Source organism: Falco punctatus (assembly GCF_963210335.1).
Source record: "Falco punctatus genome assembly, chromosome: Z".
Taxonomy (NCBI): Eukaryota; Metazoa; Chordata; class Aves; order Falconiformes; family Falconidae; genus Falco; species Falco punctatus.
The window spans coordinates 29,171,778-29,194,842 of NC_137586.1; the positions used below are offsets into that span (position 1 = coordinate 29,171,778).

At 46.0% G+C, this 23,065-nt stretch overlaps 1 protein-coding gene across 1 annotated transcript in view; it reads left to right on the forward strand.

Moving 5' to 3' along the window:
* Positions 1 to 7,100: 7,100 nt before the first annotated feature.
* Positions 7,101 to 23,065, forward strand: part of LOC308056615 (uncharacterized protein) — a 35,041-nt gene continuing 19,076 nt past the window's right edge. The window contains exon 1 of the mRNA XM_080372255.1: positions 7,101 to 10,178. Coding sequence (XP_080228381.1) covers positions 9,416 to 10,178 — 763 coding nt within the window. The 5' untranslated portion in view covers positions 7,101 to 9,415. The remainder of the gene's footprint in view (positions 10,179 to 23,065) is intronic.

The window sequence follows — 23,065 nt, forward strand, 5'->3', positions numbered from 1 at the left end:
AACTAACCTTGATGAAGTTCTTTGCTAACAATGTAGTCACTCAATATTGCTTAGTAAAAAATCCTGAAAATGTAAAACTAAATGTTTAGCTGACCAAAAAAACCCCCAAAACCAAAGACCCTTAATAGCTGTTTTTCTAGGATTAGTTTAGAAAGCCTTGAAAGATGTACCATTTTGTTCTGCTGTTTGTACTAAGCAATCTGCTACTTCGCACCCTTCAAAACAAATTTTTCCCTTTAGGGAAAAAAATCCAAAGTTGAATTCTACCCTTTTTTTAGAAAAGCATTTCCTTTAATGAATTTAAAAGACACCTTAGTGCAAATGTAAATGCTCTAAATCATTGCTCACTTTTTCCCCTATGCTATAAAGCTGATTTTATAGTTCTGTCTATCTGTGGATCTAATACTTCTTTTAGAACTATCTATTTTTACAGGAATAAGGTTTTTCCCTATCTACTTTTATTCATGGAACATTTCTAAACATGTATTGGACAACTACTAGGACTAGTGAAATCCATATTACAAAGGAGGTTAAACACTAATAACCAAAGAGACAAGGTATTTCAGCTGGATGTCAGGAGGACTACATCTTGTGCTATTTAGCAAATACCTGTAGAACAACTGGAATAAAAGATTTCCTAGTGCACATTTCCAACTTTCTGAAATGTGAACATCTGCACAAATTTCTGTTCCCCAAAGAGAGCTCTGTGAAAAAACAGAAAAAGCAAGCTTAGCTTTACTGATACATCCAGACCTTGAAAGTGCCAGAAAGCTATTTTAAATCCTCAAGCAAACAAGTATTTCTGGACTTAATAAGCAGTGAAGAAAGGAAGTAGGCACAGGACCATATCCTTCCCTTTGTCTGCAGCTCAGCTTTAAGAGAAATGAACAATCCCTTCTCAGGTATCAAAGAGAGGTTGGAAGTGTTCCCAAAGGAGTGTGTTCCTTCTGGAGTTGAGGCACAAAATCCTGGGCTCAAACCTAAACCCCTGGGGGAAGGGGAAGGCAAGGGAGGCGGGGAGGGGAGGGGAGGGGAGGGGAGGGGAGGGGAGGGGAGGGGAGGGGAGGGGAGGGGAGGGGAGGGGAGGGGAGGGGAGGGGCTGCCAGCAAGAACAGCTTTAAAAAAATTAAATTATCAATTAAGTGTTTGTCTCAGAGCTGGTGATTTCTCATCAGCCTGTAAGGATGGCATTGTCACTGTAACTTCATGCTGCCAGCTTTTAACATTGGGAGAATAATATAAAAGCAACAGGGTCTTAAAGATTTCAAAGAGGTTGGCATACGTAAAAGACTTCAACCATTGACTAAATTAGGAAGAACAAAAATCTTGTAAACTGTGGCAGGTTAGAGAGAATAAAAGTGGTCCTCCGTGACTGTGTGGAAAGGATTGTTCAGCTCAGGTTGTAGAGGAACCCAGTTGCTCCCAAGGCCTGCTGCAGCCTAGGACAAAGACTGCAGTAGCGTGAAGAGAAATCCATCCATAAAGAAATAAATAAGATATCAGAAAGAAAAAGATTAAAAACTAACACACTGCAGGGAACAAAGGGATTAGCACCATGGAAATGGAATTAAGAGCAGGTTACAGTGCTGAATGCATCTCACTTTCTAGCATGTGGGACACAGCACCAAACTGAGGGCTGCTGTGCCTTAATGGAAGCTGTCAGGCAAAAAATAATCACAATAGTCAATGTAATAACAATAATAAAACAGAGAAAACTGATTTTTCCAATTAAAATATTCTTGGGTTTTGGAGGGATTTCTTTTATTTTGGGGCTGGACTTTTTTTGATGTTGACTGCCCTGGATTTTGCAAGTTTCCATCAAGAACTGGGGAACTGCAAAAGCAACAAAAAGCACACTGTGCTTTCCCATCACTCCTTTGAATGAGGCAAAGTGTTGGGATTGATACTTCCAGTGTGGGATCCGGGCTGGCTGGGAGCAGTGGCACAGCCCCACACATCTTCTGCAGTAGCAGGTGCCAAGAGCGACCACTCTCTTGGTCCTATGTCCACTGTCCTATGCCCAAAAGGGATGCTGTGGATGGAAATTCTTCAGCTGGGAAATACAGTCATAGACAGGTATAGTTTGAGGAAACAGAGGGCAAAGGCAGAATGTCCTGTTATTTTTGCTGGTTTTGGTTCACTGCTAATCTTTTCTATTACTGACTGATGGAGGATGCACCTAAATGCACCCACCAGTGGCTTTGCAGTTACTGGGATCCTGGTCACAAACCAGGCACCATCCCCACGGCACTGACCCTGCAGCACCAGCTGCTGTCCCAGCACTCAGAGTGTTTCACTGACACAGGCAATCTTCCTAGAAAGGCCAGCTAAGCCTTCCTTCACAGCTGATCATTCCCACAGCCTGGTAAGGAAAAGCATTTAACACATGGTATTTGTAGGTGCAGAACTGGAGCTTGTTTGATCCTCTGTTTAACTTTTGTATTTCACTTTCAGGCAGTTCCCACATCTGCTCTCCACAATGCTGCCGTAACGCACCCCTTGCCCAGGGTCCCTGTATCTGACTGCTGCAAACCTGCACATGGGTTGAGTAAGACGGTCCAGTGTAGGAGGGAGCAGCTACAAAGGTGTCATGTGGCTCACAGCTCTGCAGGCACGGCTGCTGGAGAGTACCAGGGGACTGTGCAGAACAGCTGGGGCACACCAGCACATGCCACTGAGGGGACTGCTCAGTGCCACTGATGGAAGGAGGGTGGGAAAATGCCCAAACCCAATAAATGCTTTGGGGATTAAATGTCTTTTTTTGAATCCTCAGCAGTGCTCTGCATCAGTAAAATACCAAACTGCACTCCCTGCATCCAGAGAGGACGATTGCACACGATGCATTGAAAATGGGAACTCTTCATGTGTTCCCAGATGGTCTGAAACACTGAGAGGATATCTGTGCCTATACAAAAACTGCCAGATCCCTGATGAAGCCTCTGGCATTCAAAAATAAAGTGATAGGTCAGCTTACTTTATGGAAGAATCTGTACTTACCGTCTGTGCCGGGTTGTGTTGTCAGGAGGTACGTTTGAAGGCTGAAGACTTCCAGTGGTAGTCATGAATTTGTTGAAACATAAAACCAGCAGTATTAGACCTAGCCACTCATCTCGTCCGGCTTCCTACCCCTGCAGCAGCCAGTATCAGATGCTTCGGGATTAATAATCTCTGGAAGTTATGAAAGAGGATCTACACCCACATCCAGCACTATAAATCACAGATTAAACACCAAGGCATGCATTTCAAGAACAGCTAAACTTTCCCCAGTCTCTGCCAAAGCAGCTTCACACTGATGTTTGTGAAACAGGAACCTGTTCTCTTCTTCAGCTTGAGCACTGGTCAAGGTGAGACATTTAGTTTTCAGAGTTGTCACAAAATAAAGATCAGATAGGCTTTTATTTAAGTCAGACATCAGGGAGAAAAACTGAAGATAGCTTAACCAGCCTTCTCAACAAAATGACCAAGTACATAAAGCTTTTTCTCTTGCACTTTTACAGTCAATGCCCTCCATAGCCTAATCACATTTTGGAAGAAAAGGTACCATGTGCTTAAGTTAAAATCCCCTTGTGAATTTGAAATTAGGATGAAGGTTGAGGAGTCCCATTCTAAGAGGAAAATTGACTAATGAATTTGATGAAATCAAATCATCATCACAGAAATCAAATCATCTTTTACACAAAAGTAAATAAATGTCTCTGTGCATGAGTGGTCCTTGCTAGCCTAATTCTGGCACAGACCACATTTTAATTTGAGAGTTTGCAGTGTACAAAGATAAAAAGATAACTCCAAATGTCTCACATGTAAAATGCAGGGGTCCTTCAAAGTGTCCCTCAGGTCCTATCTATCAACTGCTGTGGAGTCAAAATCAGCAATGAGGGAGCAACTCCTCAAAGGAGGCACACATTGGGGAAATGAATACTGGAGTCATTGATTTGCTGATTCTGCCATTCCCTGGGGTGAACACACACAAAATGAGTCTAACTTTGGGAGTTCATTTAACAAACTCCTTGGTCTAGCAAGAAATTGCCAAAGCTTTTTTCTCTCCTGTTTTCATCCTATAGTTGCTGCTTTTGCCTTTTACGATGGATGTCAAGATTGCTGTTGGGGTGCTGTGAAATGTTTTCTGCCTGCTTTGGCATGTGAGACAGGTGTCTTGTGAACTCATCTAAGCCAACCCTCCCTCTCATGAGCAGGCACACAGACCTACTTATCTCCCCCAGCACAGGTGTCTGAATAGACCTTCCATGATAACTTTAGGGTTTAGCATGATTCCCCAATGCAGTTCTAAACCCCAGTTACTGTATGCACGTACCCATTAAGGAAAGTATTATCTTCATCTCTCAGACAACTCATAACAGATATCAAGTCCAACTAGAGCTTTTTGCACAGACTAACCTTGGAACTACAACTGCATGGCTCTGTTGATTCAGCTTAAACAGCAGTGGCCTCTTCACCCAGCTCAGAGGTAAAATAAAGGTCTTGAAACTCTGGCGAATCAAGCATTCTTTAAAATATTTCAGTGATAAAAAGTAGATAAAATCTAGAAGGCAAAGTTATGGCAACTTTTCCTTTATCTTATTAGAGCTGGTCAGACCTTGGGGAGTACGGTATTTTGACACTGCTCCTTTAAGGATAAGGGGAAAGGCAAGTGCTACATTTCATTTAGTAAATGATTTCTGGAGTTGCATTCCTGTGCATTCATGCACAAATCAAGAACACTGTTGTGCCTCAAATATCCATGGACCTAATGGTGAGATCCAAGACAATGTGTGGCAAACATACCCTCCAGCACTGAAAACACAGATGATGGAAACTTAGCTGCACACTGCATCATTTAATTTCATCTTGGACTGACAGGCAAGCATGTGGTAGTTTCCAGGCTGCCACTGATGTGAGTCCTGAACCAGGGCAGAAAAACTGTTCTGCCTCCTTTTGTGTTTGTGCAATATCCCTCCTTTGCAGACGGTGCTCACAAACAAGCCACGCGGTGTGATTTACTAGTAGTATGCTATGCTGGAAAAGAGTGACAATGTGTACACCTACTGAAACCGCTGCTTCTCTAAGTCAGAACAGTCGATGCACAGACAGAAAAAGCTGGGTTTTTACAGGCTTGCCAGCAGAGAAGATTCATCTTGACTCAGCTGCCATGTCCACTCTGTGGCACCATTCACACCAGTGCAATGTGCTACCCCTGCTTTTCACAGTTGTTTGCAGAACGTTCAGGGCAGCAAAGGTCCATTGCTTTTAAAATTGGGTTTTACTTAATTCTTCAGGTTAGTACTCAGCTTTCGCAAAGGCAGCTGCTTGGCAGTGATCAGCACTTCAAAGTGTCCTTCACATGCACTTGTGCACCCCAGGGCCCTGAAGCAGCACAGACCAGCCCCCTTTCAGCCCCTCTCTGACCCGACAGAGGCAGAGGGGAACTGGGGTGGAAAGCAGAGGGAGCTTAATGCTCTGGTCAGGCTTAGGCAGGTGCTGTGAACACCGCTCCCTGCAAGCCAAAGCTTCTTTTTGGTAAAAATAGGGCTTTTTTTCAGGTAAGTGACATTTCTAGAATGGATAAAACAAAGCACAGGAAAGCATTGTCATTTCCTGTGGAAAGAATGTTTCAACATTTTGTTTTGTTTAGGCAAAACCAGAATTATTCTGTTTTTAAAGTTTTAATAGGATTGTTTTGTTTACAGGGCAGGGCTGTTTCCACTATCCCAACAAATCAGGTGAAGTGTGCTCTGGCTTCAGGGGCTTCCCTGGAGCTGTGAGCCTTGTGGGACTGCAGCGTCTCGGATTTTGGGGGTGCTGGGGAAAGGCGAGAGGGGGGCATTGTGGAAACCGTGAGTTCACCTCAGCCTTTTCCAGTCACTGTCCTGCTGAGGAGATGCTTGCTGTGGAGCCATAGGTGCCTATGTTAGAGGAAGACCTAAGGCAACTCATCTAAGATATACATGGCCTCTTCTGCTCCTGTATGACTGCAGCTAAGCAAAGAATTGCTGCCAAATACAGCACCAGAGGGATGTCTGATCCCTCTCCCTTCCACACTTCCAAACACATTGTGGAACACAGCTGAGAGTGGGGTTGGACCTGCCTCTAAATTTAGTCCCAGACCACCTGCATTCCTGTGCACTTCCAGCTTCCAAGGCTGTTGATGTGACCCTCACAGTCTAGCAGCCCCATGGCTCCTAAGTCAGCTGTGTAGGATGTTCAACACAAAACAAGCCTCAGGCATAGTGAGTATTAAAACCTGGAGTGATGGGGCCTGAGAATCCACAGGAACTTGTTCTGCCCAAGGCTCTGCTCAATGCACTGAAAATCGGGCAGTATGATTCCTCTTCAGTCCTTTTTTTAACGTATGCGCTATGTGTGCATAGGCTTTGTTTGTATTGTGTGCAACCTAAAATTTCACAGAAAACTCTACCAAAGCATACACAATATTTATCTGGACCAGATCCAGGTCATGGAAAAATATAGTGTGTTCTCCCTCTTCAAGTATTACCTTTACTTACTCTGGACATGTCGCTTACGATTACCCACTCACAGACATGTGGCATTTGGCTTTTTGAAAGAAACAGGTGGGTCTGTTTTGTGGGGGGAGGTGGTTTTCTGTTGTGTTGGGGTTTTTTGTTTTGTTTTGTTTTCTAAATGTTGATGGTGTGTCCAGACTTCCTATCTGCATGAGCCCGGTCCCAAATGAAAATCACCCCAGGGACCCTCAAAAGCCCTGCAAAATCACCTGTTCCTTGCTCTGCGCTTCTCCCTGGTGCTTGGTCTAAGCGAGGGTGGATGGTGGGGGCTTCACAGATGCCTCCTCTCTGAGGGTGACATGGCCAGTGGCATTGCCCCAGCCAGGCAGGGCATGCCCAGCTGAGGAGCAGCACCCTGCACCTCACCATTCCCACCTGTGGAGGGACAGGAGCACACTGACACCCCATCCCTTCTCTCCTTGAGGCTCTGCCTGGGTTAGTTTAGACCAGGGGTCCTCAAACTTTTTAACCAGGGGGCCGGCATGCGGATGCAGTGGCAGGCAGTCATCTGCGGCTGCTTAGTTTCCCCGGGCGAGGGGGGTCTGTAAATACTGGGGGCCGGATTGAGGACCCTGGGGAGGCCGTATCTGGCCCGCGGGCCATGGTTTGAGGACCCCTGGTTTAGACTGAAGCCAGTTTCTGTCTTTGGTGCTTTACAAGAAGGCTATAGAGGGTCCATGTCCCCTCTCCCACCCTCCCCCATGTGCATGTGCCCAGGAGGCCAGGGTGGACGGAGCAGAGTAGTGGGTGCTTACTGGCCCTCCTCACCTTCTGCTCCCTTACATTCCCCCTCTGCCCCATTTGGCAAATGCCAGGCTCCCAGTTAGTGCGCTTTGCAAGCTCTTTGCAGAGCCAGAGAAGCCCCAAGGAGCTGAAGGGTGAACAAAAACCTGGTGGTTTTAATTGCACCATCAAAGAAAAAAGACCCATGTCTACTGCATGACCACACTGAAAATCTCTTCCTGTCACTCTTATGCAGGTAACGCAACAATTGACTTCTTTATTTAATTTGACTTGTTTAAACTGTCAAGAGCTGGCAACTCCTGAAAGAAAGGATTAAGTGGGAGAAGTGGAAAGAGCCCTATCTGCTTGCTCTGTTCATTGCCATAGTCTGGAGTGCTTTCATTCTGTGTTTGTACAGTTTCTGGTACAACATGGTCCTGACCCAACTATTCGGATGAATGAGCTGATGCTATGGAGTTGTTTGCTGGTCTGAGTATACTTTCTTCTTGGTTGTTAATATAAATAAGAGTAAGTGTTGCTTGCTCCTGTCTTAAGTATTTCTTCCATCAGCCACCTATTTTTTTCTAAGGTTGGTAACTCAGCCATAAAAACCAGCCTCTGGTTGGAAAATTAGCATAGTCAAGACTAATAACCATTAGTGTCTTAAAGAGCTGCAGGGTCTGGTTGCTGTATTTGGACTGCTAATATTTCTAAAAATATGTGCTCTTGAATTAAAATGTATAAAAGCTTTTTTTTAAAAAAAATAAAAACTTAGTGGTTTGAGAGATGGTTTATATCAACGTCATAGCGGCTTTACTTGCAAAAATACTTAATGTGATTTGATCTCTAAAATGTTTTAATGGCTTCAGAGATTTCAGAAGAAATACTGGAAATTATTTAGACCGAAATGTCAATGAGCCTGTTATCTTTCTATAGAATGAGAAAACCCTACAATTTGTTGTCTACCATTACTTGAGTATGGTCCACTGGGAAAAACAGAGCGATTTTCAGATTTCCTTAATATCCTTCTTGCTCTGTTTTGGAATCAATACTCATTGAGACAACCTTTGCTAATGTCAATTCACGAGCTTCAGGTACCATGCCCGCAAAAACAAAGGTACAGAAATATGCAGGAGAATTAACCAGAGAAAGGCAGAAGAAAAGCAGAGGAATGACAAAGAATGAAGGAAATGGGAAGGGAGGGTCGGGAGGTGCCAGCATTTGACAGCAAGCTACAGGGAAAACCAGGAAAAGGAAGGAGAGATGCGCCACGGTTGCATTCTTTCGTGCTGTGCAGTAACTGACAATAATAATAATTGACCCCTTGCAGGGTCCCACATCCAGATCTGGAAAAGAAGACCAAGCCTTGTCACACTCCTGACTTTGCTGAGTCTCCTGCATCTTGCTTACTCCTTGCCTGTGGACTCACTTGCTTACCCTGTCTTTGGGTGGGACTGTCCTACGGAGCTGTGAAACCCTTCCCGGCATCACCACAAAGCCTCTGAAGCATTTGCTCCTGGGGATATGGGAGCCCCTAGGCTATAAGGATAGCACCCAAGATAAGAGTGGGAGGAGTGAAAGAATCATGCAGCAATCCATACTGAATATTCAAACCGTTTAATCAAAAAACTCAAGGCTCACGCAACAGGGACTACTGTAACTTTTCACAGCTGAAAAGGCTTTAGCGACTGCCTGTTGTGGCCAGTAAAGACCAAGGCACAAATTTAAAAACATTGCTTCTAAGATGAGGTTCACGAAGAATGCAGAGGGAGCTGATGTACATTCTGCTCTCCTTTGAAAGCCTTGGCTGAGGACCCCGTCCAGCCCCGTGCAGCAGAATAGCTGGCAGCGCATGGGCACATTCTGCCAAGGCTCTGACACCGAAAAAGGCATTTCACATGACAGCCCCCACTGCAGAATCCCAGTCCCTTGGCACTCGGTCAGCGCCAGCCTTGTCCCGTTTTCGGATCTGACCCAAACCGTGCCGAGGCCAACACTCCTTTTGAGGACTTTGAATCAGTCCCTGCGGCCCAAGCGCAGGGAAGGCTTCGCCGGGGTTAGCCCCGGACTGGTGCTCCCAAGGATGCCGTGTTGTCAGCCAGCCGCGATGGTAGTCCCGCTCTCCCTGGCAGGGAGCTCCCGCATCCCGGCGACCCGCTGAGCCAGGCTCTTCCATGGAGGCGAGAAAACTTCCCGCAGCCGCTGCCGGCCCCCGCACTCCAGCGCATCTGCGGAGCCGCGCGGGGCAGACGCGCCGCCGCCCCCACCCCACGCCGTGCGCTCCCCGACTGGCCCAAACCCGCCCCCTCCTCCCGCGGCGGGGCGGCGGTTGCATCAGGGGACGATGCGCTGAGGTGCGGAGGGACCGCGTGGCTGGGGGTCGCGCTGCCGGGGGGCGGGAGGGGCTGCTCAGTCGCACGGTCTGGGGCAGAGGGGTTTCTTTGGGGGCTGCGGTGGCGGAGGCTTTGCGGGCTGCTGGGGGTGTGGAGGGACGGCCCCGGGCGGAGGGACGGCCCTGCCGGGGTGGGGGAGCGGGGGGGCCGCGGGTGCCGGCGCGGGGCTGGGAGCGCGCCGTGTTGATTTTGGGCAGCGCGCAGCCGCAGAGCGGGCGGCCGGTGGGTACAAAGCGGCTGCGAGAGGAGTTTGCGGGCTGCCGGTGGTGCGGGCTGTCCAGCGGGCTGGAGTGTCGCGGGGCTGCCGAGCGCGCCCGCCGCCCCCCCCCCCCCCCCTTCCCGCCGGCGGCCGGGGCGCGGAGCCCGGAGGTGAGCGGGGGAGCGGGCGGGGGCGGCGCTGGCGCTGCCCCTCTCGCCGGGCGGAGCAGCCCGCCCCGGGAGCCCTGGGACCGTCCGGCGTGGGGCGGGCGCGGTGCCGCTGGCGGGAAGGCGGCGGTGCCGGCGGGCCGGTGTGCGAGCGTGCGGCGCGGAGCTGCGTGTACCGGTACCGCGCCCCGGGCTGAGTGAAGGCGCGTGGTTTCTCGCAGGGGGGGCGCGGACGGGCTGTTCTGCGCATCGCCGCGTCCTGTCCGCGCTCCGGAGCGGCGGAGGTGCGTCCCAGCGCAGCCCCCGCACCGCGCCCGCCTGGCCGGTGGGCTAGGCGGGGCAGCGGCCGTGCGCCCGCCCGTTCCGGCAGCGCCCCCGGCCGCGGCGCTGGCTGCCGCCTCCCGGCGCGGCGGGGGGGAGCATCAGTGCGGGGGAGAGGCGGGAGAGCGGGTACCGGCGTGTGGGGAGCGGGACTCGTGTTCACCAGCGCTTTGTTTAAATGGACTGTCTTGGGTATAGTCTGAGACTTGTGAGCTAGCACTTTAAAAAGACAGTAAATAATTTTCTTTTTTTGTCTCTTTTTTTGGGGGTGGGTGGGCAGGGAGGAGGTCTTGGACTTTGATGCTGAGCTTATGAATGTGCTTTAACTTTGGCTGGTCTTCATGGATCTCAAAAAGCTCTTAAAGACATCCTGAAGTGTTTGAAAACTGTCTTACTCTTTCTGAAACAAAGAATGCTGTGAGGCCCTATGGCTTGATACATGGTTATGTGTAAAAACTGAGGTTAAAAAATGTGATTCAGGCATAATTACAAGCCTCAGTAATGACAGTGACTTTCTGGTGACTTCTTTCGCCCTCGGTTTCATGAAGACCAAGCTAAGTTTAACTTTCTTGCAACTGATGTTAAGGTCAGGGTACCGTGCTTTTTGTTAAAGTTCTCAAACATTTAAGTAATAGCAGAGCCCATCTGGCAGATCTGTAGCTTAGCTGACAACCTTACATCTTGGCTAGCCAAGAAAGGTGATTTGCCAATTAAATATATTGGATGTGTCTTACCCTTTTATTTCACCCCTTCTGGCAGGGTGATTGGATCTGGTTAAAGTTTGTTTGGCTGCATGTTGTGAATAAAGGAAAGTAAGTGAGAGGAGGCTGATCGGGTTAACATGAGCTTTAGAAAGGTCAAACTAATTTAATAAGTGCCTAAGGTGTGCAAAGAAAGTCCTGACGTTTTTGATCAGATAGGGTTTCAGGCCCTTGGGAGTGCTGCTAGGGTCTCTGAGTCTGGAGTCAGTTTTCCAAAGGGAGCGGGTGCCAGCAGGACACAGTGGGACAGTGAGAGCATCTTTGAAGTTTTGTCTCTCTTCTGACTGGAACACCTGCCTCATATTAGTGACTAGGTAAAATGCAATGCTACCCCAAAACTGCCTCCTCAACAGAAGACAAGGTATTGCCCTATGGCAGGGAAGCCCAGGTGCTTCCTCCATCCATTCTGAGCAAGGGTGGTTGCAGCTTTGATGTATGAGGTGTGTGGGGGCTTTTGTGTGGGACCATGTAGCATGAGCATCCCAGACAGTGTTGGGTGTGGGGAAATGTGGGTCTATCAATGCTGGGGGCAGCAGCCCCCAGCAGCAGTACAACTGCAGCTCCAGAGAGCAGCTTCTGCAGAAGTGTAGGTGGATACAGGCTCTCTTGTGCGCCTCAGTATCTGCGACTTTGCTGACCATATGCTTGGTGGGATTTGATGTTATGCTGAACTCTTTGTGTTTCGTTTGTCTGACATCACAGTGAGGGTTTTTTCCCTTTTTATTGCCAGACCTCTAACTAGATGGAAATTCATCAACTGAGGTGGACAGTTCTCTAGTGGCAAACATGATACTGCTATTAAATAGATTACTGGTAATATGGTGACAACTTCTGTAGCCCTCCAGCCTATATGGGAGTCCCTAGTATCGTGGGTTTAAAATTTGTACACACTTGCTTTCTTTTGGGTTTAGGCTTTACTTTGGAATTGCACTGGAGAAACTGAGAATAAAACTGGGTCCTTAAATTGGAACCTGAATGTGGATTGGTTTTAGGTGGCAGTTTAGCGGGCCTCTGAAAATCCTGTCTCCTTGGGAAAACTGGCAATGGAGGTATTTCTTATACCACAAATGACTTCTGTGTGAGATGAGTCTGTTCAGTTACTCCCCCTTAGTATCTGTTTGCTTTCCCCTACTCTGGCCATTTTCTCAGGCTTGTAAGCCTCCAGTACAGCTTGCGGTCTCAGTTTCTGCAGTGCCCTGTATGTCTAAATAATAGATGCTGAAAGTGGAATGAAAACCTTTAAATGAAGAGTCTCTTTTGCAAATGATGCAGAGCCACTGTGAAGAGCTGTCAGAAACAGGCAGCTGATCGTGCTTTTAGTTACTAAAGCATTAGTTGTTAATTGAGGACAGTTGCAGATTTTCTTGTGGTGTCAGCATCTATTGTAGTGGTAGGTCAGGGAGAAGAGGTGGGTTGTTTTTGTTTTTGTTTTTTTTTCCTAGCCATTTAGCTAATGGAATTGACTAATGGGCCTAGGAGAAGTTTCAGGTGTCACTGCTCGGATTGTCCAATCCATCCAAATTTGTGTGTGCCCTTTAGAAAGGGAAGAAATACAGAACTTGCAGAGTGGCTTGAAAGCTAGTGTATGTATACATGAGTGAGTATGAATTTGATCTATGTTTTTGTGGGCTGAGGCAAGATGACGTGTTAAGCTAATTAGGTTATCATGTCATAATGATGAGGAGAAGGTCATGTGGAACTGCAATGTGAAGTAGCAATGAACAACTTGTGGAAAGTTTTGATTCCACCTAACTCCTTAAAGATGCAGTAAATGTATTTCAAGCAATCTGTGAGCAACTAGCTGCAATTTTTTTTCCCACAGGATTTACTTGAAACGTTTTCTGTTAATGCTAGATAAAAACATGTAAAATCAAGATATTTTTGTATAAGCTATACGTAAGTACTGAAACAAATTTGTCTTGACTAGAGATTCAGATTTATGATCCAACTGATAACATGTTTGGTTCTAGTGGGAAATTACTCATTTTAGGTATCTTAATAGTATCTGTTTGCATGGTTGAGTAATTGGCAGTGCTGTAAAAAGGCATTTAGGCATCTCATGGAGAAGCTGGGGAAAACATTAAGGCTTGTCAACTCTGACACTCCACAGTTATCTCTTGCTGCTATTGTAGACGCTGCATAACAAGGGGAAATACCATACAAATTATTTGGCTGTTCCCAGCTGTCAAAAGACTGGAACCTGAAGGGAAGCAGTAATAGACATTAAGAATGAACTACCAGCATAATTATTTTTTGCAGTTTATATATCTTATGCAAATTACCTCTAGCAGTGTTGTACTGTGAATTGTACTCTAACATCTAGCTCATTCTCTAACTCTGAATTCTACCCGTGTGTTTTGCTTTGGGAAACTGTGCCTGCAATCATGAAAGCAATGTCGAGACTTGTAGTTAAATCTGAATACTGGTTTAGGCTATATTTATATTTTCACTTTGCCAAAGGTTCCCTGGAAAACTGTGCAAAATAGCAGAAAGATGTATATGGCTATAGTCACTTCTTCAGCATTAAAGATGTACTTGTCTGTGATGAGGGAAAGAGGAAATTACTCTTAAGGTGCTTTAGCGAACACTGAAAATGCCTTTTGAGCTTTGCTAGTAATTAAAAGACTTCTAACTTTCAGGATGGTTGGCAAGAGTGTCTGATCAGACTTCCAGGTTGTCACAGGTCATGGGTTCTCACCCCTCTATTAAGCCCAATGACTAGTTTGGCTAAAGCACAACCTAGAAGAAGGCATCCTGTTAGACTTAAAATGCTCCCACAGGCTTCCCTTGGCAGTTAATGCCAATTTTTTGTGTCTTTCTGTGCTCAAAAATGTGTTTCTGATTTCTAATTAGAGCTGTACTGGGAAAGGACAGCTGACAATTAAACATGAGTCATAAATGCATGTTTTGAATATCCCTTTAATTCTTCAGACATGTGAGTAGACTAAAGATGGAGGCGTCTGACAAGAACAGTTGGAACTTAATTGTGGGTAAGCAAATCTGTCAAAGAGAGTCTGGCCTTTTTATAAGTTCACATACTTGTTCAGTGTACAAGCTCCCTGTTGCACACAGGAGTCAAAACCAGACCCAGCTACCTTCCCCAGGGGGTTGGAGGTTGTAACTGCACTTCCCTGAAATGAGGTGTCTCCAGAAAATGTTACGATGGAGGTGATGGTGAGAGGGTGTTGGGTGTTAGAGGTATCCCAGCCTGTTTCTGGGCTCGGGGATGGTGCCTGTATACTGTTTCTCACATGAAAGGAGGTGTCTGTGCCATCCTGAAGCACTGACATGTTGTTGCATGGCACGCAGAGCCCGTGAGGAAGAAATGGTAGGGAGGGAAGAGTCTTTTACACGCAAAATCTGGGCTGTTTCTCCATCTTCTCTGCAGCTGTGTGTGCCATGAGCTATAGGCATCTGTCTGTGGTGGTGGTGGTCGATGGTTCAGGATGGCAGTGGGGACGCCTTGTTGGGTCTCTTAGGCAAATGTTCCTTGCACCACACTTGCTAGGGTGGATCACTGGTCTGCTCTGGCTTGGTGATCTCTTAAACCTACTTCATCATGTGTCAGTGCTCTGAAGCAGAGGGTGCCTTGCCTGTCTGTAGGTGCCCTGAGCTGTTGGTGAGGGATGCTGAGGAAATACAAAGGGTTTTCACTGCAGCTGCTTTTGCAGAGCTGAAGTGCTTGCATTACTGTTGAGTTCTTCACCGCACAAACGTAGTAACGCCTCATGCCAAGGACCTGGGGTTTTCTTACTGGTTGACAGTCTTCTCTGCCCAAAGGGTGACCAGTGCAGCTACGTGAAGCAGTAGTACCCTGGCAGGAGTGCATTGTGTTGGTGCTATGTTTTCCAAGGAGGCAAAAACAATTAAAATATTGGTTATTGGATGAAGAGCCAGCCCTGGTAAGACTGAGAGATTTTGCACCAGAGGCCTTGAGAAATGTACAGTATCCATACATCTAAGACTGATGGCTAATCTGCCCCTTACCCATGTCTTGTATGGGTCTGTAATTAGCGTACACTGACCTAAGTCCCTGGACTTAATATTTTTTTCCTGCAGATTTTAATTGACATTCCTAGGTGTAGCTCCAGGTAGGGCTGTTACCCACACCACAGCCGGATCCTTTTCTTTGTCCCACTGAGCTGGTAGCCTTCATGGCTGTGCAGTGGTAATGGCTTCTGTCTTGTGTGTGTGTGCACACATTTCAGCCTCCTAATCACATAGTTTGATCGTCCCTCTTTCCTGAGATAAGGAGAAACACTGATGTAGCATTTGTGCACCTTTCCTTATTTCTGTGTAATTCCCCAGCCCCTTCCAAATGTTTATCTGGTTTGTTAAATACTGAAGTGTTTTTTTTTTCAAAGCCTTTTTCATTATTTTTACATATTTCTGATCCCTTCCCAGTTCTGCAGTGTTGTTGTTAAGGAGGACGATGCTACTCAGATCAACCCAGATGATTTTGCACCATGAAAATCAGAACTGTTTCAGTTTTATTTGGCACCCACATGAATATCTGTGCCTCCTGGCTCTTTCCTGTTGACTGCAGCTGCCTGTGCCACAGGGGCCTTAGGGGCTGCAGGTAGGCAGTAAATCTGTGCCTGGCTGAAAGCAGCAGGCTCTCCTCTTGCACTTTTGCTGCCAGCATCTTTGTGATAGTGCTACTATTTATGTGGCTGTGGGACGAAACAGATCAGAGTACTGATCTGGCTGGAAACAAAGTTGCTAAAATACTCCCTCCAGGCTATTCTGTGTGTACACAGCATCCCATGTGCTGTGCCATTGTAGCAGAACCTCTCAGCATCAGTATAGGGTTGTGTTGGAAATTATACACATGAAATAATGGTGCTATGACTGCCCTTCGACCCTGTGAACTGTTGGAAACCAGTTTAACTTGTTCTAAAATTTGGTCCATTAGGACCATCTTGGCAGATGATGATCAGAAGCATCTTGCACTGTGGGTAGGACCAGGAGCTGGTCCACAACTTGCTCATCTCAAAGGTGGAAGAGTTTAGTTTGAAACAATGATTTTTCCCTGAGTTACTCTGTCTCTTCCCCCTTCTTTTTTTAAACTGCGACTGTTTTCCCGCTTTAAGGGCTGGGAGTCTCCCCTGGCGTGAGACAGTGTCAGAGGTTGAATGAGTTTGTTTAGGTGCATAAACATGGCTGTGCATGGTGGGGCTTCTGTCACAGTGTTTTCATTCACTTCATGAGCTTTTAAATGAGAAAAGGATGGTGCTCATTCCAGAGCTGCTTTGGAACAGCTGTGTCAAAACCCCCACCCCCTGGGGACCCCTGACAATTGTGAACTCTGCAAATGTTGCTCTTTTCATCTCTCTCTCAGCATATGGTGATGCAGAGGATCTCTGAGAGTTACTCCAAACTAACCTGGTTTGGACAGAGAAAGAAAGATACAAGAGTGGTTTATGTGTCTCTTCAGTATTTCTCCAGAGAGAATTTGCCAAGAAGTGCAGTGACTGGGGAGGTGGGGGAGTTTTGGATTCAGACAAGAGAGCCTTTCTCTTTATTTTTGGCTTTTGAGTGTTTTTCAAATTGGAGTATAGAAAGCAACAAAGTACAGCAAAGATGTTGATTATGAAGCAAAAGTATGGGGACACAACCCATGTGTATTTATTAAATGAAACAATATTGTAGAGTGTCTCTGATTTCCAAACTTCGGACAGAAGAGAAATTGCAACAAAAGAGTGGATAGGTCTTCTGTTTTGCAGCTTGACAAAGGCAGTTTAAGCCTTTTGGTTTTTTTCTCACCAATGCTTTGTTATTGACCCAGCTCCTAGTAGACAGGTTATACTGTTTCAACTCCTTCCCTTCAGTATCCTTGCAATGTTAGTAGGTGGGTAACTTAAGACATAATCCGCTTCTCATTGCAGTCCACCTTTTTGGAGGGCTGCACTAGAGCAGAGCCTTGCATTTTTTCTAAGGATGTACCTCAACAGGCACAGCAAAATATCAGCTGAGGGAAGATGTTTAGTTTAGCTGAATCTTTCTTCAGAGTAGAAACTGGTGCTGGGGTCAGTCATACTGTGGGAAGTGTTGGGGTTTGGGGTTTTTTTTGTGGTTTTGTTTGGTTTGGTGGTGTTTTGTTGTTTTTTTTGTTTTTTTTAGCAGAGAGCTTTAGTGGGTAATGACTCATCTGTTGGTATCTGACTTTTCACTCCAATTACCCACAGATAGACCAAGATGTATCCACAGTTCTACAACAGATAGCTTCGATGTGCATTGTTTGCATTTCAGATACCAAACCAGGGTGAAAATCAGGCTGTTCATTCATTGTGACCTGTCATGTAGCTGAGTGTGAGTGCACAGGCTCCCTTCAGGCTCCATTAGCATGAGTTAACTTTGTAATTGGGTTTCTGGGGCAAACAGGGACAGGAAGCAGAAGTAATTTGGCCAGCTAGGCTTAGCATTTTGTTCTGTGAGTTGTAAGTGCACAGGAGAGCAGAAGTAAAAGATGGATGCAGAATGGCTGGAGAAATTATAACAAACTGGAGAACAGTTGTCAAAACTGCGTATGGATATTGTGGAGTATTATGCAGCTGTACCAAGGTGGGACTTTACAACTGTATCAAAGTAGGATTTCTATAGCTCCTGTGCTTTTCAGAGCCCTTCTCTTGCTCTCTTAAATCTGCTCTGTGTTCTCCAGCTTTCTGTCCATCTGGCAGCAATACCTTGTCTTCTAGAAACTGGTAACCACAAGTGGGCTTGCTGAGTGAAAAGCAGTTGTCACTCAGTTTTGAAAACACTTCACCGTGAAGATGTTAATAGAAACGTAAGTTTTAAAGTTGATCTAAATTATTGATAATCTCCAGTTTTCCACAAACCTAAAAGCAGAAAGTCTCAATTTTTACTGTAATTTCTCAATTTTAGCTCTTGAACAGTTTTGCTGAAAAGCCAGTTTTAGTATTAAAGAAAGAAAAAAAAACAAAAAACAAAACCAAACCCAACAAACAAACTGTAAAATGTTAAGGTTCTTGAGCAGGGGAGTCAGTTTTTCAGTTTCTTTTTTAAAGGCATTAAAAGTCATGGGGCTCTTTTCAGGTGTTCAGTGTGGATTTACATGAGTGGGATGAATTAAGCTGCTTCATGGTATTTTTTTTAAAACCACACTTCACGTTTTTCAGTAAACAACTTTGCTTTTAAAGCAAGTCTTTATCCCGGATTAATTTTAAGACTTTGAAAAAGCAACACAGGAAGAGATTTTTAGTTCAAGTTCCATTCCTTCCTGACATGTGGTGTTGAACTTGTTCTTGCCTTTTAACTTGCTTTTTTTTTCTTGTTATGGTAATCTCTTGAAGAATTTTCTTTCCTCAGATGAATACTAGTCTTATTCAGGTGTCACTGATCACTTTCTTTTCATGTGTACTTTTACCAACAGTCTGCTTAGATTCTTTTCTGTGCACGGCAAGTCAGTAGCTGTCACAGAAAGCAAGACGACCCTGGGACTGAATTTCTCTGAAACCAGGAGGTGCTGAAAATTACATAGGCATGATTGGCTGCAGTTTCTGTATCTTGTCAGCATCACTTAACCAGGCTGACAAACTTCATATATGCTTCTTTGTTCTTTTAGTGTTGTGGGCTGGTTTACTCGTGGTTTTTTTTTGAGTAGACGAGGGCTCTGATGTAGATGTGTGCCTATATGTTTAGTGGGAGTCACCTTAGTCTTGATCCTGATCCCATCTGCGATTTATCACTCTGCCTTTATCTCTTCTGTGTTTTTCTTGCAGTTTCTCACCCCATCGCTACTGCTGCTTGTGACTGCTGTCATGTTTTTAAGCAACATGGGAGATCAGTCACATCAACGAAAATACTAGTGGCTGCCAGGAACCGTCTCAGCTGGGGAAATTTAAGGAAAACAAACCCTTCTTTGTGTCCGTGCACACATCATGATTGTCACGAGTTGTGCAGTAGGCGTGCTAAGGAGATGCAGTCGGTGCTCACTCTGGGGAGACCCGGTGGTGGGAGGTGCCTGCTGGCTGCCGGCATGAGCCCCTTCTGGGTAGCCTCCGTGCCAGCCAGCTGGGCAGCGCTTGTTCACTGGCTGTGTGGTTGGAGTGAGAGCTGTGGACCAAGAAAACATGGTAGAAATAAAATGGAGTTCTTCAAGAACCTTAAAATAGCAGGTGACTGAATATGTTCTTCATGCTGCAGGGAATTGTTGGTTTTGGCAGAAGTGGACTTGGGAGAGTTTCAGGTCTGTTTTATCTGCAGCAATACCATCTTCTGTTAGCCTGGGGGAGAAGAGGTTTGTGCTTGTACAGCTGAATGTCAGATCTCTGGCTCAGGAAGTGTTAAGTGCATGCGTTTATTACTCTTAATGCTGGTATGTTTTTCATGTCAGCAACTAGCCAAAAAACAGGGGACCTGCAGTTTCTTTCAGCTGGTAGAAATTAACAACAGGTTTATTGCAAAGCTGCGCAGAGTTATGTTTCCACGTGTACAGCTTGAGTGGGACAAGAAGGCATCCTTTGCCGGTTTGCAGCCTGCAGGGGAGCCTTGCAACCCCTCCACAGACAGCCCCCCACCCCTCTCCCCCACCCCAAAAGGGAGTCCTGCAACCCCAGCTGCCTCATGGTCTTGACATGTTTCCCTCATACAGGCTCCCATCCCTCTCTCCCCGGCAGCGAAGCCCCACTGGCCCTGGTCCGCATTGCTCACATTCCCGAGCTCAGCGTGTGCCGGCGTGCCTGTGCATGCAGGGGTGTGGGGCGAGGGAGGGTGGCTAGGCTGGGTCCTCTGCTTTGGCTAGGAAACCACTGTCAGTTGTGAAAGCAGCCTGCCTGCTCCTGTCCTCCCTCAATACCCATCAGAGCCCCCCTGCCCACATAGCTCACATTCCTGGGCCGAATTTCATTTGGGATGGTGTTTTGCTTTGGAGGCTGTTACTGCTTGGTAAAGGAGTTTCCTTGTAGCTCAGCTTTGTGGAAGGGCAGTGATTTACATCCCCCAGTTTCAAGCGCAGCTTAACACATCTGGTGCCGGTTCTGGGTGGTTCCAGGTCTTTTTGTTGACTGCAGGTGAGTGGGGCAAGAGGCATGCAGCAATGAGGACAAGGCAATCAAGGAGCCAGGGGTTTGGCTGTGCACGGTCTGAAGGAGAGCGGCAGAGTACTGGAGGAGATTCAGGGGGTGTTGCTGTCTCTGATTATTGTGCAGGAGGAAGATTTTGTTGTAATTTCAATTAAAAGACCTTTTTTCCTCCAAGTAACATTCTAATTTGCATCACAAAAGCGAGCCAGGGTTGTCTCCCTAACAAGTTGTAGACAGTCAGATCTCTTTAACAATTTGAGTAAAAATGAGACTATTTATGGGTTGCTTCATGCTTACTGATGTGTTCAAGTACAACTGCTAAGTGAACTGGTTAATACTGTATTATTGCATCGTCCAGTTACCTTCAGCACTGGTACAAGAATGGCCGTATCTCATTACAAGGAGGAGGACTGGCAGGCCTGTGACACTGGTGTTGCCCTGTAGAAGAATTAGCTGCATATGTAAGGCCTTCTCCCATGCACATCCAGTCTTCAAAAACGCTGGGATGATAGTGCTCATGTCTTACTAATGCTCTGCTGGTGGCCTGGTTTCAGCCAGGATGGAGTTAATTTTCTTCTCAGTAGCTGGTACAGTGCTGTGTTTTGGATTTAGTATGAGAACAGTGTTGATAATACACTGATGCTTTAGTTGTTGCTAAGTAGTGCTTACTCTAAATCAAAGACTTTTCAGTTTCTCAGGCCCTGCCAGTGAGAAGGCTGGAGGGGCACAAGAAATTGGGAGGCGACACAGTAAGGGCTACTGACCCAAACTGGCCAAAGAGATACTTCATACCATAGAACATCATGCTCAGTATATAAACTGGGGGCAGTTGTCTGCAGGGGTCAGTCGCTGCTCAGGAACTGGCTGGGCATCAGGTGGGAAGCAACTGTATTGTGCATGAGCTGAGGTTTTTTTCTTCCCTTCCCTTTGGATTTTATTCCTCTCACATTCTCTCTCCTTTTAATTTTTATTATTATTTATTTTATTTCAATTATTAAATTGTTCATATCTCAACCCTTGAGTTTTCTCTTTTCCTCCGATTCTCCTCCCCATCCTGTGGCAGGGAGGCGTGGGTGGGATGTGAACAAGGCTGTGTGGTACTTGATTGCTGGCTGGGGTTAAACCATGACACAGAGATTCTTTGAGAAAATGAAAAATAGCAATAGAATAATAATTTAGGCACAGCTAGAAGCAAAACAGTGCTGGCACTTAGAACTTTCTATCATCCATAGCAATTTTGGATATATGTTAAAGGTTAGTCAAATTGTCTTTGGCAGAGCTGGAGCATCTCATCGCTTCGATTTCAACGCAGAAGTTGTCAAGCCACGAAGCTGCTCTGATATTCCTCCTGCCTTAAGTTTGCCTTAAGTTTCTGTAAAGAGGTGTGTCAGCATGGGAAGTCCTTGAAAATGTGCCCAGTGTATCTGTACTGCAGATCAGAAGCAGTAGGTACTCTCTATATGCTGATTCTCTTCTTTGTATAAATCTTTGAGCCTCTGCTTAAAATCCAGAGTAGCAGAGAGGCTACAGAAGGGGCCAAAGTAAGGATGGAACACTGTATTCTGTATTGCCTCAAGATTCATGTTTCTGCGCTGTGTTGCAAAATTGTAATGTTAATGCTCTTGCTCTGAACAGAAAGCCTTTTGTGGCTGACTGAGCCTCTAACACTCTTCCAAGTTAAAGAGGAACATTTTCTTTTCCTTCCTTCCCCAAGTAAAATCTTTACTTGGACCGATGCTTGAATACTTCCTTTAGGCTGTCTTTGCCCTGTCAAAATCCAACAAGGTTTTCTTTGCCAAAACTGAGGCAAGCTCCAGATAAAAAAATCACTGTGATGGGTTATCTTTCTAATTCCTTTAAGAATTCTGTTTTCCCACAATGAATTACTCACATAAAAGCACTTGCTAAACCATGTCTAGACTGCAAAGACCTGGATTTGACTGAATCTAATTAAAGCAATGGTGGCTTGCAGGTGAGGATTTAATGCAGTATATTTTCCTAGCTTTTGCTAGAAAGAGATTGGCCTTAGCTGAGACGATTTTGACTTGCATGCGGAGGTAAATCAAAGTCAGATAGCTGAAATGGTACTTCCCCACCACACACATGGAAGAGTCATCTGCCCCCAGCAGGATAGCCAAACAGCTCGTGGAGATGCAGGTTTCAGCACAATGTCCTGAGAAAAATTGAAATAAATTTCCTGGTGGTTCTGGAGAATTAGGACAATAGTTCTGGAGAGTTGTCAGTAAGCTTCTGACTGCACTGCAGGGATAAGAGGCTTCTTAAATACCCCTCCTAGAAATACCGGTTTTGATACTGGAGGTTAAACACATCTCTGGTTTATGCATTGCTCTAACTGGTCCAGGCCAGCAGACCACCCTCCTGACTTAAGCTTGTGAGTTCATTGTCCCATCTGTGCCCATTGCCTCATCTTGACCACTTAAGCCAGGTTGATTACCAGCTGCCTATTGATTAAGAAGGATTAGGGGAGGCCTGGATGTCTAACACAAGTGGTTTCTCCCAGCTTCCCACCAGTTGCTGGGGTGGAAGTTGTGTGTGTTGCCTGTGGGTCCCACCCAGGGGATGTTCAGGGTAGTTCTTATTGCAGTACAAAGGGGTAACTCCTGGCTTCTGGTTATTTCACCTTGTGGCCTTGAACATTTGCCCAGACGTGTCTGTGAAGCATCTCTCATCTTGGCTGTTCTCATGCTTTTGTTATTTCTCAGTCTCAGCTCTCTGGACTCCTTTTATTTCCTGTAACTTTTCAATGTAGCACATGCTTTGTTCGCTGCCCATCAAGTCATGCCTGCTCCTCCTCTTTCACCCTGCCCCTGAATGCTCACTCTGTTTATCCAAAGTCTCTAAGATAATACAGAAAAGGAGGAGTAACAAGAAGAAAATGGGGGAAAAAAAAAGGGGGGGGGGGGGGGGGGGGAAGGGAA